General features: G+C 33.3%; 1 protein-coding gene and 1 pseudogene across 3 annotated transcripts in view; one reads left to right on the top strand and one right to left on the bottom strand.

The window, feature by feature from the left end:
- The first annotated feature begins 9,755 nt into the window (after window positions 1–9,755).
- LOC131938329 (splicing factor C9orf78 homolog) lies at window positions 9,756–10,676 on the top strand (annotated as a pseudogene).
- Window positions 10,677–18,490: 7,814 nt separating this feature from the next.
- The window catches only part of LOC131938354 (epithelial membrane protein 1-like), an 8,268-nt gene continuing 6,513 nt past the window's right edge, over window positions 18,491–20,245 (bottom strand). For all 3 annotated transcript variants that reach the window (XM_059296360.1, XM_059296361.1, XM_059296363.1), the window contains 3 exons: window positions 20,129–20,245; window positions 19,136–19,291; window positions 18,491–18,677 (listed from right to left, as the gene is read on the bottom strand). The exon at window positions 20,129–20,245 is cut by the window's right edge and continues 96 nt beyond it. In XM_059296360.1, the coding sequence (XP_059152343.1) occupies window positions 18,514–18,677; window positions 19,136–19,291; window positions 20,129–20,245 (437 nt within the window). In that variant the 3' untranslated portion in view covers window positions 18,491–18,513. The remainder of the gene's footprint in view (window positions 18,678–19,135; window positions 19,292–20,128) is intronic.

Here is a 20,245-nt window from a genome sequence, read left to right as displayed (position 1 = left end):
TCCTTATATAGGAAATTTCATCAACCTAGCTGTAACGGTACTCAAGTAATCGTGTTTACACACAGACACACACAGACACACAGACAGACAGACAGACACACAGACATACGGACATATATATATATATATATATATATATATATATATATATATATATATATATATATATATATATATATATTTATTTATTAAAATTAACAAAACTAAATTATTTATTTTACTAGTATCACTACCCTACTCCACACACTCACAAACAAACAAACAAACACACACACAAAGAGAGACACACACACTCACACAGACATACACACAGACACACACACACACTTTCACACTCGGAGACTGCTGTATGATAACAGTTTAGCAATGATAAATTGCTTAGCAGTCCCGTGTAAGCACCAACTTATATGTTTATTTGCAAATTTCCAAATTGGCTTCACCCCTATCCATTTTATTTGGAGGTTTATTTCATGCTTGTGAAGTTAGATAATTAAGTTATTAACAACAACTTAGTGGCTTTGTGGGGGCTGGAACGGATTATCGGCATTTCAATGAATGAGAGACGCATGATTACGATAATTAGCGCGTTAATGATGGCGGGTGCAAGACCTACAGCACTTTAAAATAGGGTTATGCTTTATCTGCAGCAGCAAGTTCAAGGTTGCTCGTCCCTCTTAACCTTACCCTAACTACCGAGGCATTTAGTAAACAAGGAATCTTTGGCCGGAAGGGTGTTACGTGCCAGATAAATTTTAAAAACCCTCTGGGCGGAAATCGACTCCAGATAAATTTTGAGAGGATTTTTCATAGGTCAAAATGTCCAGGTGTCTCACAATTTGAAAGTTTGTGGTGAAATCCTGTCACTTAATTCTGACACACTTCCCGCTTATTTTCCCGTGAATTGTATTTTCGACGTCAACTCAAGAGTCTATATTTTGAAATTCTAACAATCAAAATTCTAAATTAGCCGTAACTTGCTACTATGAAATATTTCTTTCATCTTCGTTTTTTTTAAGGATTTGAGGATTTGGTGGCAAATGAATTAAACATTAAAATATTCTTTTAAAGACTGAAAAAGCAGCTAAAGGAATCTATAACTAGTCGTCGAAATATTTAAATTACTTTGTCAGAAAAATAGTAAGTCGCTGATATGTTTGCAGGCAATATTAAAATGGTAGTATCGCAACACAGTTGATATATATTTATTGAGTTCTGGTCTGCATGAAATACCAAATGCTGTTATTGATTTAGGAAACGGCTTGGTCGGACGAGAGATGGCAAAACTGCTAACCAAGAGTCCTGAACTCGGACCCGCCTTCCCCCCTCCCTCGGGCAAATGAGTCTTGTTAGCTGGGAACAGCAACCCATCTAGTCGCAAAAAATCCAAAATCAAACAACTGCTGCCTTGTCGTTTGTTCTCCGTTAGACAAAACTATGGAAGCAAATCCAAAAAGAAAAGCAGACTGAAGCCGAAGTCAAGGACCTTGTGGCGCATACGATGTGTTCACGTAGCGCTTAACCGTGTTGGAGGAAATCACTTATAACATTACAATTTAGAAAAAAAGAAGAAGGTATACATTCAAGGTACTCTGTTATAAGCAAACCTGCAAATGTTTATATCCGTAATTATATTACACGACCACATTATATGTTTGCAACAACTTAGTATTAAAATTGATCAATTTTTGTGATTCTTATTTAAATATTTTTTATGCTTATCGAATATAAAGTATACTTTAGAATAGGAAATATATGATATTCAGATATTGTTTTTGAAGAAAGGATTTCTATGCCATTTGATTAATATATTCAACCGAATTTTCCGTACAGCAAAAATTGAGCTAACGAGCTTTGCAATAAATCTGACTTGACCAGTTGACTTAATGTTTTCAACCATATACTAATTTACCCAATTTCAAACAAAAAAAATTGCCAAAAAAAACAACTCGTTTTTACTCTTCTTACTGACTTGAACAATTAAGTAAAGAGGGTCTCTTTAATGGGCTACCTGTCGTAAAAATTGAAGAAAATTTAACGAAATTACAGAAACAAACTTTCTGTGGGAAAAACCATGAAAGTATCAGAAACTAAACTGAAGTGTGGGGGGGGGGGGGGGGGGTGTAAATTATCAGTGTTGCCACAGGATATAAAAAAAAAAATTAAATGCCGGATGTTTAGAACAAGACTAGGCCACGACCTAAGGCGTAGTCTTCATATGAGAGTAAACACGGAAATAAAAATAGATTGAAAAGTGTGGGTATTATTTTAAACAAAATTCATAAAAAACGTTTTAATAACAAGCTTTTATGTAATAATGCACTAAAAAGTAGAAAATAAATTATAGACTACTATTTAAATAACTATAAAGAAAATATTTTATGAATGTGTGTGTGTGTTTCCAAGATGGCCGCCGTTTTTCATAGTTACCAAAAAAAAAGTGGAAATGCATATTCGGATGTACCTTTAAAATTGCTGTAGAGAAAAAATTGTTTGCTCTCTAGCATTAAAAAAAGTTTTTGTTTTACCGGAGCCTACCCCCTTAAAATACTTTGTCCCATCTATAAGATTAAACTTTGGCTGAGTTTATGCAAATTTTCGATTTGCACCCCCGTCCTCAAGCTTTCATTTATTTTTCCAAGCCATTTTGGCACCCCCACCCTCGCACCGCCTCTGGGTTTAGGTGCCACGTCGATTAAAAAAAAGACTGCACATATGCTAGCGCTAAAACCAGAAAAATATAGTTCAGACAGCTAAATAAAATAAGAAAATCCCAGCTCATACCATCTGCCCTGTCCCTATGAGATAGCGGGGCCATTGCATCCGGTTTTTATCTCCCACTTTCAAAATTCCATACAGATAAACACCCCCACAAAAAAAGCAGTCACCGGTTTCCTAATATCACTATCACTTTAACGCCTGGGGTAAATTCTCCTGGGTCACTCAACAGATCTCTAACCTGAAGCACTGTGCTGTGAGCTGTTTGAAAACAAAACATCCAACTTACGAGGGTAAGTGCTGGATTGTTTCATAGGAAATATTTTAATTAACTGTGTTGAAGAGTTTTACATTTACCGAAATTACTATATTGTAATACATCTTTTTCACAATTTCTTTTTGACCTGCTTTTGGTTATTATAAGTATATTATTATCAAAGTGGATTCAGTCCGGCTAATAAATAAATGCTTGTTAGATCCGGTATTTGCAGGGAAGAATCAAAGGAATCATTCTGTGTGCAGTTCACTCTCTAAAGGGAAAAATAGAGACATCTCAATAATTGAAATTTAAGAGACCGAAAAGTGACTTAGATTTACCGCAGGCTTTTAAAATATATGCATTTTAAACAAGCTGAATTAGATCGACCACTTGCAGAAATAGACGTCGTGACCCCGGCAACGGAAAAATACCAGATTTCTAGTAAATGTAATAATTAGGAATAATATGTTTTATCTATTAAAAGTACGTAACTTACCGTAACTGCGTCAAGAATTTAAACTTTTTATTTCCCCATTTATTTTACTACACACAAACATAAATGATGAAGAGAGTTGGATAAAAAGGAAATTCCTTAAAAAATGTGTACTAAGCTTTTAAAATAGCTGTGGACATGACTAAATAGTAAATAAAAATTAATATTTGCTTCATGTCAGTTGTTAATATAACATACACGTCAATGACAAGAAACGCGTTATTATTTTGCGATGATGGGAATTTTTTCAATCACTCAGGCTATTTATGCAGGAAGAAAAATGGCGTCGTATGGAAAAAGAAAGTTGCCTATTCAAATGTAAAATTCATTGTAAACATAGTGCATATGTAGCTATAGTGATATATTTATTTGTTATTTAATTTTGGGTACCAACAATATCAATTTTTAACGGGGAACTCTCGACAGATCTTTCAGTAAGAGAACATGGACAGGTTAATTATTTTTGTTCATTATTTAAATGAAAGTTTAATTTATCAATCAACGCTTGCGTCCGAGGACAATTTCAAAGTTTTGTTGAACAAAAACATTTTTTTTCTAAAATAAACTAATTTTATAAATTACAAAATACAAAAATATTTTACACAAAATTTTTTACAAATAATAACAAGGCTGGTGCTCATTAAACTTGTTTTTTTTTTGCCTTTTTTAAGTTTGATCATAATGTTTTCCAAAGCTTACCCAAATGCTGTCTACCAGCACCAACACAATTAAAAAAAAAAAACACAATATTACAAAAAGCGACAGCTAGAATTTTAAGTAAACAAACCAGTTCCACAAAACTCTATGTAAATACGAATACTGAAACTTCAAATTTCTTTATTTAGCTACAAAATTTTTTATAGTTCATTAGAACTCCAAATTTTTCTAACAATTATAATATAATCTTTTATCATGAGAAACAGGTGTAGTTCCTATTTTATGGAAATTTCTGCATGTAATGTACTATGAGAGCAATAGTACTATTTCTTCTATTTTTCAGTTTTTATTTTTGTTGTGGAGAAATCAGTTGTTGCAACAGGTTTCAATTAATTTCCCTTTTTCAATCGGTCCTCATTGAAATGAATTTAAAATTGTTTAAGGTAGTAAAAACATACACATTAAAAAAAACACTACGCCAATAACAAAATCGGTCCTTTATTTACATCTATTCTCGACGTCTTGACTGTCTACCGTTGGCTCCAGTCTCTAAATTTAACCTATCCACTCCCACCCAGTGTCAACGATTGTGGGTCACAGCCACGCCTTCCCGACATCCAAGTTCATCCCACCAATTTTAACCATGGTCAGCTTTCCCTTGACCTACTGTGTTCCAGATAATTATAAATTAACTTCCCGCGATATTAATAACCGTAACTATGAGTTACAGGCAAAAATCCTCTGAGCATTGGTGTACATTGTTCTACAGGCAGCGACCCTTAGTGTTTGTTGTTTAAGCACTAAATGATAACCACACAAGTCCACCGTCACGCATGGCTTTAACTCTGGAGTCCATAAAGAATTTAACCCCCCCCCCCCACCCCCATTGCCTATGCCACAGACCATACGGCATAGTACGGTCAGATGGTGTGTATTTAATTTTTAGAAACATGAAAAGATTAGGTGTTACTGTTTTGCAATGCCCTTTAATCTTTTCTTAAACATTTTTTAAACAAACATTTAGGTAGGCCCCTATATGCGTTAATATTTAAATTTAGACTTGTGTATATGTGTATGTGTATATGTATATGTATGTATATATTGGAATCTTGAAATAATGCAATATTATTTGTATATTTTTGACTAAAAGTATATACATATTTTAATCAAGGTAAAAAAAGACCAATGGCATTGAGCGGCCAGGCAGGTATTTTTTCTGTTGCTGTAGTGTGTGCTGCTGGTGTTGGTGCGGTGCTGCACATTGTTGGCCTGGCAACGAAAGAGTGGTCGAAAAACGATTCGTTATCTATTTCTATTGGCCTATGGTGGGGCTGTTCCGGTTGTACCAATACGGATGGTATGATAAACATTACACTATTTCAATAGACATATTTTATGAAGATGAAAATAGCGTATATCGTTTTGTGGGAAGTCTATGGTAGAGTATACGATTACCAACCCCAAAGTCTCTAGTTTGAATCCAGGGTTACTGCCAGTACAACATCCCTGAGTACCCCCAGATCTGATATATATGTATGTATGTATACAGTGTTAATATATTATGTAATTTTTCCCCGTTAATTTCAGACACGATAAAAGTGTGCGCTGCCTTCGCAATTCTTGGTATGCTAGCAAGTTTGATTGCTGTTGTTTTCTCCATTCTTCAAATTGTTTTTGCGATCAACGGAAAGCCGAAAAATTCTAAAATTATCCATGCTATTATCGCTGGATGTTTTTTTGCAGGTGAGATTTCTGCGATTTATCTGTTTAAACAAACTATTTCATTTGAGTGTTTGGTTGAGTAAGGCGTGGTCAATGGTAGAACGTTCAGCTACTAGCCCGAATGTTTCGAGTTCAGATCTCGGTACCGTCTCTGGACTGTCGAACGTCCCAACCCTCATGGATACCTGACTACATTTGGGGAGAGTAAAGGCGGCTGGGCATAGCGATGACCACACACCCCCTCATTTGAACACCATTTTATCTGCCCTATGGAACTTAAGGTCTGAGCTTTCAATAGGCAGAGAGGAGGTTCCATCGATTTCTTGAATTGTAATTGCTTCGAATTTTTCTGTTATTTTATTCCAGTTGTTTGCATTATTATAACAGTCGGAGTGTGGGGTGGCGAAAATTTGAAGGAGCCAGGAACGAAGATCGGATACTCTTTTATTCTTAGCATCGTTGGTGGCTGTCTGTTGGCTGTGGCTGGTGGTCTCGAATGTGTCTTACGGAATAAAGATTAAAAATTATCTAATCTTTCGATACAGCCATAGCTCTCAACCTATCAATTATATATATATATATATATATATATATATATATATATATATATATATATATATATATATATATATATATATATATTGTATATGAAAATATACCTATTATGTTAATGAATATTATATACATATTCATTTTTTTTTTACTTTTTGTAAAATGTACATTTTTTTTTGCTATTTTTCTCATTATACATTAATCATTCAAACAATTCCCGAAGTTGTTATTTTTCATACTGGCCATTACCTGGAAGGCTTCGCTCCAGACATTTGTAGCTGTGTCTAACTTTATGTTAATACAGATATGATTGTTTGTTTAAAACTTGTATGAAAAGAAAAATAAAGAGCACCACATAAACCTAAGCTCAAAATATTAATACTTAAAAAAATTCTTTATTCTAAAAACTAATGTTGCTGTTCCTCAAAAACACTATTCGTTAAAGAAATGTGTTACAATTTAAAAAAAAGAACCTTCGGTATATATATATATATATATATATATATATATATATATATATATATATATATATATATATATATATATATATATATATATATATATATATATATATATATATATATATATTGTCGGGTTCTTCTTTGTCTAGGGTATATAGCAACGGACAAATACAACAGTTGATAACACAAACACCGCTAAACAATAACAAGAAATTTTATATATATATATATATATATATTTATTTATACAAATAACCAATAATAAAATAAAAAATGTTGAAATATTCTACAACACAAATAACGATACTTAACACAAAGTTCCACGTCCACGTCCACAGTCACGTCCACAACCACACTACATTCATCTGCTTCACACACTAGCCACCCTCTAACGCCAGTCAACTGACACACCTCTGTGAACACCTCTCGTTCCATGTAAACATATTCAACAAACGGCTACAACTATACACAAAAAGGACGGTACATGTCATTCGAACACACAACACACACACACACGCAAAATTGGGACATGTAAGGGAAATGTCATATATATATATATATATATATATATATATATATATATATATATAATTATATATAATCATATATATATATAAATAAATAAAAATACATATATATATATATATATATATATATATATATATATATATATATATATATATATATATATATATATAACAAAAGTCACTATTAGATTTATAAATTAAAACTGTAAACCCTAGTACAAAATAAGCTATTATACATTATAATGAATCGTACTCATATCATTTCACACATACGCGCTCATTTCTTAGACGATCAACCGGTTTATGTTAAACACGTTTTCAGTAAGCCGCCTCCGTTTTCCTATACATAGGATAATTTTTCTACTTTCCCTCCGCTTGTGTTACAATTAAAAACCATTAAAAGGAATTTTTCTTTAATCCAAATGTTTTCTTTGAATATTTTTAAAACTTAAAATTTATTTTTGACGAAGGGAAAATCAGAGCTGTCAAGCCGGTGAATTTTCAACCCTTTAATATTACATTTTTAAAAACCTTGTATATTTCCTTATGCGAGTGGCATCAGAGCTATCTCCTTGCCAAACTTCAAGTTTGTTTCGAATCTGCAAGCGGTCAATGTAATTTATTTAAGCACTTTAAATAAAGTTCATACTTCAAAAATACTTGAGATTATTGAGATGGCTATAGTATAGTTTTCCTTTTAGGGTGAGAGTGGACCGCAGAATTTGGCTAGAGAAATTCCTCTTCAACTTGCCTGAAAAAACCCGATCTAATTCAGGGTTTGATCACCATGCGGACATAATCCACTGATATATAGACAATTACATCCTTGCTTATCAAATAGTCTTGTAAGTGCATTGACAAATTTTTTTAATAAATGGAAATGGACGATGAAGAAGAAAAACAAATGAGTCGGTATTAAATTTGAAGAGCACATAACTGAGAAAATGACGATGAGGTAATTAATTATCCGAGGCGGCCTCCCTTTTCTTTAAAAAAAAAAATAGTGTCACATAAATATTTCGATAAATATTACTTATTCGTTATAATATTTACTCAACAATCAACTCATGTTTTTACACAAGTTCAAGCTTAAAACAGGAAAGTGCATATAAATTGCTATATGAGATTTATCGACAGAGAGTATGTGTTGAACAGGGAACTTGCCGATCGTTTTTTTTTATGTACTGCATGCAGTGCCGGCGCCAGGTTATTTAGGTAAACTTATTTAAACGTCCCCTTTCACACAAATTAATTACTTAAATATATGTATAAGAAAACAATTAATTAAAAGTGACATATTAATTTATTTCAATTGCATACACGTTATAAGTAGACATCAAAATCAAATTTGTACTAATCCCTTCAATTCCAGTTTGCAAGCGTAATCACATTTTATTAAAATTGTTTCTAAGTGCACGTGTCTACTTTGTACTTCACATAGCCTCCCCCCCCCCCACCCTCTTAGAAAATTTTAAGTGCCCCCCCCCCCCTTCCCGGGAGAAAAAAAGTCTAGAAAAAAAAACACTAAATCAAAAAAAGTTCTTGTAGTGTTGGGCTCACTGCAGTCCTCGCAAGGTGAGTTCCAAAACGGAACTTACCTGTTTTAAGCTGTTTTTATTTATTATTGTAAAATGTCTATATTGTGTGATTATGTAACGATTTTTTTTTTGTTTTTGAAAAATAAAAGGTTATAAATAATATAGATTCCAGCCTAAAATTGTTAAATATAAATCCTTTAGGAGAGGGTGAAAAATATGAAAAGACAATTAATTAGATGTTTAATTTACGACTAAGAATGTATGTCCTACTAACATTAAGTATTGCAATCTATAACGGCTACTGATGTATTTGTTTTTCAACTTCATAATGCTAAAAATAAAATTCCAAACTATTTTTGTTTAGAACTTAAGCTCTATAATTTTTACAATAGAAAATAATAATAATAGCAAATAATAACTTAAAGTTGTATTTATATGTAAGCGGTCAACATAAGATGCAGGAATTTGAAATGAATGTAAAGTTAAGCAACGAATTATCTCCCATTTGAAAATCCTAATACCAAAATTTGTTTCAAGGGAAATAGCTTTTGCAAGAATAGCTAAATTAACCAAGTGCAACTAAGACATGTTTATAAACACAATAAATCTCCCTAAATTTCATAACGTAATACTTGTAACTTATATTAGCTATATAACCTTTTGACAACAATATGTTTTACCTATTGAATACTTAACTGTATGTTTTGTTTGAAAGTCTAAAAACGGTAGCTTTATTATATCATACTTTTATTAAATTATGCTGAAAATTAGCATTTCATGTTAAACGTTGTAATTTATATTAGTATAAAATTTTGAATCCCCTAATGCTAAAAGATGTCTTCCGCACCAACAAAACGAAAACGAAACTTAAGAAATGCAACCGTTTCTTCAAGTAGTAGCAGTGCTTCTGAAGACGACGAAGATACCAGGGAGAAAATGGAAGCATTGCGTAGTCTACAAAAGATGCGATCATATCAACATGGAGTCAGTGCAGCAAGTTTAGCATTAGGGAAAAAAATACCAAAAACCGAAGAAGTTTCGGATGCTGACCCATTCAAAATAAAAACTGGAGGAATTGTTGATATGAAAGCTTTGAAAAAAAGATCTCTTAAGGGGGAAGAAGTTGAAGCTATTGGAACAGCATTTGCAGCAGAAACAAATAGACGAGATGAAGATGCTGAAATGTTGAAATACGTTGAATAAGAACTTGCAAGACGCAAATGACATCATAAACAAGAAGAATCTCTTAGTAACAAGCAAAAGTCACAAACAGATTCCTTGTATGATTTACCAGAGCATCTAAAAAAGTATTCTTCAGAAAAAAAGTCAGAAGATATGTTGTCAAATCAGATGCTCTCAGGTATCCCAGAGATTGATCTTGGCATAGATGCAAAAATAAAAAAACATTGAACTGACAGAGGAAGCTAAACAGAAACTTCTAGAAGAGAGAAAAAGGCAGCGTGATAACATGCCTTCTGACTTTGTTCCAACAAATGTTGCAGTAAATTTTGTACAGCATAATCGATTCAATATAGATGATAACAAGCCAAAGTTTGTAAAAAAAGTAGATGAACCAAAACCTGAACCTGTTAGAGTAGGAGATATTAATAAGGAAACACTTTCTTCTGAGCCCAGCATTTCTGGAAAGAAGAAAAAGACAACTGAAGAAAAAGCAACTGATGACTTTCATTTTGAGAAATTCAAGAAACAGATGAGGCGATTTTAAAACGTAATTAATAATCTGAATTGTTGAGTCAAAAAAAAAAAAAAAAAAAAAGAATCCCCTAAATAAAGGGACGCCTTTTAAAAATCAAACACGGGTAACTGTTTTAAACATTGTTAGAACAATTGATTAAATTAAAAAAAATATTAATTGAAAAAACAAAGTTTACAGTTAGTTATAAATTCCATCCTATTCAATATCATATATTAATACTTTAAGAGTGGTAATATTCCTAAAAAAAAACATTTTTCTACTAGAGAAAGCCTACCTATCTTTGTAGTGTTTTCCAAACTGAATTAAAAGCATCTAATTTACGATAAACTCGACTACTCGATATACTCTACTACATTCACAACACATATCAAACTTCGATACCTAAACGTAAGTAGACTCGATGCTCCAGAACTACGACACCAACTCGTTAACTTCCCCAAGCTCTATAAACGATACTCCCACAACGATTTTACTGGACATACTACTACACTTTAACGGTCAATATAATTCCGTACATTAATACCACAAGAATTAATACTCTCGAACTCCAGAACTATGATACTTCATCACCTGTATTCTCATTTCTCTATTACCAATCAGATTCCACTAGACCTTCAACTACAAAACAGCCGAATAAAAATTGTAACACTTCGATACTTTATACCTATGAAACGATCATCAACAGCCTTACGCCGTTACTCCCAAATCTAAGCGATTAATCAAAACTTACCAAACAAGTACAATACTTTGGACACCGCGTCATTACATAACTCTGTACACCAGGACAGATTTCTAATTCAAAACCCTATTAAAATTAAATAGCCGTTTGAAGTGTTCGAAATTTAAATAATGAACTTATTTAATCGTTTTCTACATCAATTATGTGACACCAAATTAAAAAGGCAAAATGACTGGTAAAAAGCGCCCCGACCTTTCCAAATTAGGGATGTGGGGTTGCATTTTCACCATCTTGAATAAATATAGGCCTATATAGACCTAATTTTGGGGTGGGGGTGCAAAATTGATAGTTCGTCCTGGGTGCCGAAAAAGATCGCTACTCCTTTATAAAAATTATTAATTACTAGGTACTTTTTGATAATAGCGACCGCCTATGTATTATGTAATTTTTTTTTCTGTTTCGTCCGGGGGCGGAGGGGAGAGCTGTGACAGTGCATTCCCGAAGGAATACCTGAAAGAAACTCTGAAAGTGTTGTTAGCAGATGCTTAACACGCTGTAAACAACAGCCTTTCATTGTTAATTAAGAACAAATGGAATGCAAAATATAAAACTCTATCGTTTAAAAAAAAAATTAAATATCGACTTTATTTTTTTTAAATTCTAAGTTACTAAGGAACAGAGTTTCTTCCAGGCATCTCCCCGAACGAAATGAAATTTATATAATTTATATAGAAAATATATACTTTTAATAGTGTCCGCCCCCCCCCCCCCCCCGAAGAAAGTTTACCGCCCCCCGAAGATTTCAAGTGCCCCCCCCCCCCGGAGAAAAAAGTCTGGAAGAAACACTGCTAAGGAATAGGAAATAAACACTGTATAAAAAGCGTGGATAATATTTGTAAAGGTTTTATTTAATGTTTTATTATTAGAATGTTAAAAATTTAAAGGCTCCTATTAACAGAAAAACAAATTTCATTACACAATTTTTATTATATTGTATTGACTGCGTTGTTGTAAGTTGTCGAATGAAATTTACTTAAATTTCATTTGTTTTGTGGACGTTCAATACCAGAACTAAACGAAACCTTATGTGTAAAATAACTGTTGAGTAATTGTTCTTAATGATGAGCAGTAAAATTATCTATACCATGTTATGTAACTACAAACTTCATTAACGACTAATTGTAAAAAAAAATTCTTTCATTAAAAAGCTACAATTCATTTTTTTCTTAGTTGTGTATCCTGTTATATTTTTTTCTACTGTTTTTCTATTGCTATTCATAAAATAGTTTGCAATCGCGTTTATAATAGAATATAATAAAAATTTCCTTCGATAACTATATTCGAATTTAAAAGAATACACACACACAAACCACCATTTCGAAAATAAAAAATCCACATCAGAGAACCATAAAACTAAAGCAATTAATTTTTTAAATGCATTTCATTCTTATCGAAAGGCAGGAGTTTAGTAAGTATAACAACAACAACAACAACAATATATATATATATATATATATATATATATATATATATATATATATATATATATATATATATATATATATATATATATGTACAAATGTTAATAACTATTGAATAAGACACACTGAAGACCACCAGCCATAGCCAACAGACATCCACCAACGATGCTAAGAATAAACGAGTATCCGATTTTTGCGTTGACCGCCGTCATTGGCTCGTGAATTTCTCCACCCCAGACTGCTACTGTTATCAAAATACAGACGACTGGAAAAGGATAACAAAAATATACATAAGTAAGAAACGAACTAAGGAAGTTCAAGCTATGATATTACTGTACTTAACCTGGACATATAAAAATAAATTCAAGCTAGCGTAGGCTCGTTTACTTCGAAGTGTAACTATCAGTTTCTTCCAGGCATCTCTGACCCCCCCCCCCTCCCCCGAACGAAATGGAATCTATTTAGAAAACATATACTTTTACCAGTGTCCGCCCCCCCCCCCCCCGGAAAATGTCCGCCCCTCCCTCCGAAAATATCAAGTGTCCCCCCCCCCCCCCCCCCCCGGAGAAAAAGTCTGGAAGAAACACTGGCAACCATCTCCAACTTAATCTCTCAAGAGAAATGCCATTAAATTATAACACCCAAGAAATTATTCTAATTTTTTTTACATACTCTGAGTTTTAATAAGAATTTAAAGTCTACATCTAAAAATGAATTATTAAAATTTAGCAAAAAATATGACTGTAAAATAGAATAGGAACCATGCGTAGGCCTACATAATAAAACTTTGAAACACTTCAACTACACTGTCGTCAGCAGTCAAAGTGGGAACTACTTCAATGAAAGGTCTCGCATATTCGTTTTGTCTTTTAATTTGCCATATATAGGCTAGTTTTTTTGGTTATAATGCGCTACAAACTGGACTTAGTAGTCCTAAATTAAATCTAGTCTGATCCGGTGTAATTTAAGTCCATTGGCCTTATGTGTGGGTATATCATGAAAGGAAAAAATTGTTCTGAAATGGCGTTTTATATTATTATTGAACACTTGATTGTTTTTCTTCAAAACTCTATTTTTTTATCTATGATTTAGAAAACTTACAAACGTAAAAAAATAATAATTATTGTAAACTGCGTTTACACTAGGAGGATATGGATACAACTAAACAGAGGCGTCGCTAGTCGGGGGTTGGGGTGACACAGGATGACACCATTTAGGGGGGTGACTTAAACATGCAACATCCAGATGTATTAAAAATCGGCTAGCCGGGGGAGGGTGACCTCAACTGCAAATTTATAGGCGGAGTAAAATAAAGTACGCTCTAATTAACGCCATTTGACAAAATCGGAGGGGGTGACACAAATTGCAACTATATATTTATATATATATATATATATATATATATATATATATATATATATATATATATATATATATATATATATATATATATATATATATATATATATATAGCCTATATATAGTCTACAAGTTTTTGTGGGGGGGGGGGGGGGGTAACGCCATAAGGCGCCCAAACGGGTGACACCCGACCAAGCGACGTCACTGCAACTAAGGTAATTTATACAGGTAGTTTAAAGAGGAATTAGTTAACACCTCTAAGGACGAAAAACGAAATCACTTTTTATGGCTTTCCGCGCCAGATCTATTACACCTTATCTCTGTTTTATGACCCAACACTCTTAGCCTCTATTGTTTAACTTCACGGACTCGACTGGTACTTACAAGCAGAAAAACATCCACCAATGATGGCGAGACTAAATTTAGAATTCTGGGGTTTCCCGTTGATTGTGTAAAAAATTTGAAGAATGGCAAACACCACAGTAACGAAACTTTCTAGCATGCCTAGGATTGAGAAGGCTTCACACGCATTAAGACTGTCTTGAATTGATAAAACATGAACATGTTTAGCATATTTGTTATTAACTCATTTTTTTTAATAAGAGCATTTTGTTATTATTATCTTTTTACATCACTGCTAGTGTTATGGTTATAATTGGAGCTAGATTAGCAATATGTTGGATGGCGTGGTTGGATTGTAGAGCACATGGCTGCCAATAGGTAAGTTTCGTGTTCGGATCCCGGGCTCGAGACGTTCTTGGGTCCATCCAGCTCTTATGGTTACCTATAAGATCTAAGCGTAGAGTTCGTGAAAATATTAGAATTAGCTTTAGTGTGTTAGTGGTGATACTAACAAGACCGTCAGTTAATGGATCCTGTCTAAGATTACATTTTCAGGTAATTTGACTTAGGTTGGGAAGAATATTTTACACACAATAATACGCTGTAACATCCCACCGCGCCCGCTCCACACACAACACACAAACACACATTTCTTTACACATTTTCACCCTCCTCCCTCAAACGACTTTTGCAATTTTTGTCTAACCAATTCAAGAAAACTGCTAAAAATTTAGTTTCAAAAAGTGTTTTGAAATAATCGCAGAAGTGCGACATGACACTTCCCGTATTGACGACCCCCGTATGGACGACACCCTTATTCGATGAACAATGCCAAATTAACTTTTTTTTCATACCATTTTTAATCGGGTAGTCCACGCAGTACCCTCCGGAGCATGCGCGCCACAGGCCGTAGTTGGCCGTCCCAGTGGTTACTGGCACAGCTGACCACGATGGCGTTGCCAGGCCAACGATGTGTAGTACCGCACCAACGCCAGCCGCACCCACTACAGCTACAGCCAACATACCTGTCTGGCCGCTCAACGCCATAGATAACCTGAAAAAAATCGTATAATCAAACAATAGGAAGTTTAAGAAACCACATTTGTGTTGGTTGTATGTACCCTAATAGTATAATCCAGGGGTCTCCACACTTTTCAGCCCAGGGGCCAGAGTTTCTTCCAGGCATCTCATCAGGGTGGCGGAGCCACCCCCCCCCCCCCCCACCCGAGAAAAATGTCTGAAAGAAACATTGTCGGGGACCGACAACATACTCGAGGTCCAAGTTTCTTCTCAAATTGTTTCTCACTTGATAAAGTTTGTATGTTGTTCCAAAAGTTGAAAGGTACTTCGATGTAAAAGTTTTAATATTAGAAAAGTCTTCCTTGTCTTTAATGAGGTCATTTGCTGGGCAGCTGGCCACATTTACTTCAATTGTATTTGCACATTTTCAGTATGTTTTGAATTTTTCCTCAGCCACTTCAACAAACTTTTTTTCCGTGGACAAAAAGATCTCCGAGGGCCGGATGAGTGGATACTGCGGGCTGTAGTTTGGAGACCCCTGGTATAATCAATGGAGATTATCGGATCCCTATAAAGCAGTGGTTCTTGGTCTATTTGGTGGTACCGAACCAAACCAGCTTAATATTTACATGCATAGAACCATTCTTAATTAATAGGAAAAAAAAATGTATTCTCAAATACTGAATCATCCGTCATACATTCACCAATTATAAAATTCTCTAATTTTCTCGTAACCTTTCATTTCTATCGTTCATAAGAGAATAAATTAATTTATAAAAACGTCTTTTGAAATTAAAAATAAAATGATAGAAAAGTTTTTTTTCTATGAAAAAATAAACCCCAATATTTTAATATTGTTATTTAATAACTAATCGAATTCTTCTTAAAAAAATTTAAAATATCTGTCTCTTACCTCGGTCTAACAAAATAACACAACACCAGGTTTAACTTTCCTTGTGTGACCGAATGGTTTTAAATTACCCCAGTGACAAGAGATTTATTGCAATACTTGTTGAGTGTTTAAATATCTTTATCTCTAAGGAATTACCTAAGTGCCTTTAAATGGGGCAGGATTTGCGCCTAATGACTGAGGATAGAATTTCTAAGCACAAAAATTTAGTTTAGGTAATATTTTTTAAATTAAATATCAGTAAACTCAATGTATTTAGATGTAAATTTAACACTACATTTAAATATAGTTTTCATTTTTCTAGCGCAAATATACAATGAATGTTTGTATTCAGTTAAAACGCTCCAGTCCAATACCTTAGGTAGAGTCGGCCTTGTTGAAAAATCTGCCCTTCCTTTAAGAGAAGCTGTTTACAATTTTATTGTTTCCTGTAATAACATGACAATGATGGCTCCGGCCCCTCCCTACACCATTTGATAGCACATGTTGTTGAAACGCTTTTAAAACAGAAAGGTTTCATATTCAGCTTTGGTTTTATTTTTTATGTCACAAACTAAAAAGAATATTATTCAACACTCTGGTCGAAGGAATAGCATTTTTCAATTTATATTTTTATTTTTATTTTGTAGAGAACAATTCTACACAGCATGAATTAATTATTGTTATTTTTATTTCTGCTGCATTTGAATGCAATGGTTGCATAAGTTTGTCGACAAAGATGGCTAATACATGTTTTTTAAACTCACTCTTTGGATTTAAAAAGTATACTTTTGTAGATGTTTGTTCAGTGGTAACTATAGAAATAAACATAGGACTAACTTGTGATAGAAGTAGATTTTGTGTTCTATATAGAATCAGGCCCAAATTGCTTTCTTAAAGTCTTGGTAGACTAATATTACTTTCAATTGTATATCCTCTCTATCGCTCTCTCCCTCTCTCCATTTCTCTATCACTCTGTTAAAAGTTTGTAGAATTTTAGGTTTTTGAGTGTCTATGATAAATGTGGCTAAATGTGTACCCAAGCATATAAAATAATACTAATTTAAATATTTTAAAATATTTATAAGCTAGCCAGATTGTGACGTAGAGCTAATTTAAAACGGAAAGGTAAAAACATTCAGCAAAACCATAACACAATTGTAGATAACTTGTCAAGTTTCCGATGGCTGTGTTTCTCTTTCTGTAAGTTCCCCTTGACAGTGAGTTGGAGAAAAGTGGAGGGGGGGGGGGGGGTATTTGTACATAAGTACTCTGATAAGAAAAACCATTTATGAAAGGTTTGCCTCTGACAGGTAACATAAGATATAGAATCGGGTGAGGGTATTTGATACGGAGAAGTGCCGAAATTTTTATTTTAATCAATCGCGGTCTTAGACTAGACATGTTTTCACAAGTTGGGTCCCATTTAATAATAATCTAAAAAAAAATCTTGTTTTTCTTAGTACTGAAAAATAACACCTTTAGTTAACACTTCGAGTTGTCATTGTCATTCAATAGAATTAACATTCTTTTAAAAAATAAATAATCACTTTCATAATAACATATCAAACATGATTTACATGTGTTACCAATACCTAAGCCCTAAGTTGAACATTACGTTTTTAATTAGGCAAGCCAACATTACAATTAAACATAACAGGAAATTTAAATGAACATTAGCAAGATTAAATATTTGTCCACACAATAATTTATTAAAAAAATATATATTATGATAGTAGAAAATTATAAAAATTCTAATTTTGCTTATATATGCATTTGCAATATACATATATATATATATATATATATATATATATATATATATATATATATATATATATATATATATGTATGTATATATATATATATATATATATATATATATATATATATATATATATATATATATTTGTTTATTTATTTATATATCTATATCTATATATATTTATTTATATATATATATATATATATATATATATATATATATATATATATATATATATATATATATATATATATATATATATATATATATATATATGTGCGTGTTTGTGTGTGTGTATGTGTGTGTGCGTGTGCGTGTGTGTATGTATGTGTGTGTTTTATTGACTATTGAGTAGGGCGCATTCAAGACCACCAGCAATAGCCAACAGACAGCCACCAACGATGCTAAGTATAAACGAGTATCCGATCTCTGCGTTGCCCGCTGTCATTGGCTCATGAATTTCTCCACCCCAGACGGCTACTGTTATCAAAATACAAACAACTGGAAAAGGATAATAAAAATATACATAAATAAAAACGTAAGCTTTGGAATTTTTAAGTGGTTTAATTAGTGTTATTAGATATTTAATAATATACTTAATATATATACTTAATAATATACTTAAGAAATAGTTTCTATAAAATCTATAAAAAAAACAACAATTTTTTCATAAGCTCTTATTTTAAAAACCAACAAACTTTTTTACTTCCTAGATGTATTAATGACAGAGGAAAATATTACGCGAGAGCTTTATTTTTCCTCATCTCATACCGCACTACCCTCATATTAAGTATTGAATATTCCTTTATATGTAGTCACTACATTCAGTCAGTTCTTACGATACTCAGGTATATCCTAGAACTTATGTAAGTTCCGTATAACTAGATTCAGTTTTCCAACACGTCTCCTGTTTTATCTTATATTTAAAACAAAGACTGGTAACCCAGAATCGTACTCACAAGCAGAAAAACATCCACCAATGATGGCCAGATTAAATTTAGAGTTCTGGGGTTTCCCGTTGATTTTGAAAACAAGTTGAAGAATGGCGAACACAACAGCAACACAGCCTGCTAGCATGCCTAGGATGGCGAAGGCCTCGCACGCCGCAAGGCTGTCTGAAAATAATATAGAGTGCATATATATATATACAAATATATTCTTTTGAACTGATAGGTAAAAACAATGTCGTAAAAAACCTATCCCAACACCCCGACATTAGTATCGTTGTGAGTGCCTAGCAGAGACTTCCTGAAACAATATAATTTTAAAAATTAACCTAAAAAGTCGACCCTTTTAAGAGCCTACGACAAAAGAACACTCGTTTTTTTTTCTCAGGATATTGAATATTCCATCAACATGGCTATCGACAAAAAGGGCTCAGTTCGTAAATTCATTACGCAATTGTTTCAGCTACAGTTGTACTTAAAGCTCCTACAGAACATTAAGCTCTAAATATCATCTACCTCTTCATCTTTCATTAATCTCCTGCAGAAAATTTCGTTACATTCGGATGGAGCGGGGGGGGGGGGGGGCATGGTTGAATGCACTAATGCTTAGACGAAAGTCTTCGAGTTCGGAGAATTTGATTCTCTAAGACGTCCCTAAGTCCAACCAACCCTGAAGGGAACATGGTTCACAAGAGGGAAAGTAAAGTCGCTTGGGCGAAGTGCTGACCACACTATTACTTCACACACCGAGGTCAGAAAAACATAGACTCCTTTTGCCACAAAAACCGTCAAGTTATCGTGACATTACTTTAGCAGCACTATCTTACTTAACCAATTTGCAAAATACACATTATGCCGTCATTTTCAGACAATATTAAACTAATCATTGAAAGCTTTTTAAAAATCGTGCCATTATTTAGAGTGAATGTTAAATTAATAAACGACAGCTAATAAAACATAATATTTCTCAAAACTATGACACAAACAAGGATGAGAAAACCGCACCAGCTTTAGTAGGATAGTCTACACAGTTTCCACCGGCACATAATTGCCACAGCCCGTAACTTCGGGATCCGAATAACGGTATGTTCGGCAAGTTGGTCCACTCTGGCGTTGCCAGGC

Source organism: Physella acuta, unplaced genomic scaffold, assembly GCF_028476545.2.
Source record: "Physella acuta isolate Inbredline_101_S28 unplaced genomic scaffold, ASM2847654v3 ptg000242l, whole genome shotgun sequence".
In the NCBI taxonomy this organism is placed as follows: Eukaryota; Metazoa; Mollusca; class Gastropoda; family Physidae; genus Physella; species Physella acuta.
The sequence above is the reverse complement of the archived record's forward strand: the minus strand, read 5'-3'. Positions and strand labels throughout refer to the sequence as shown.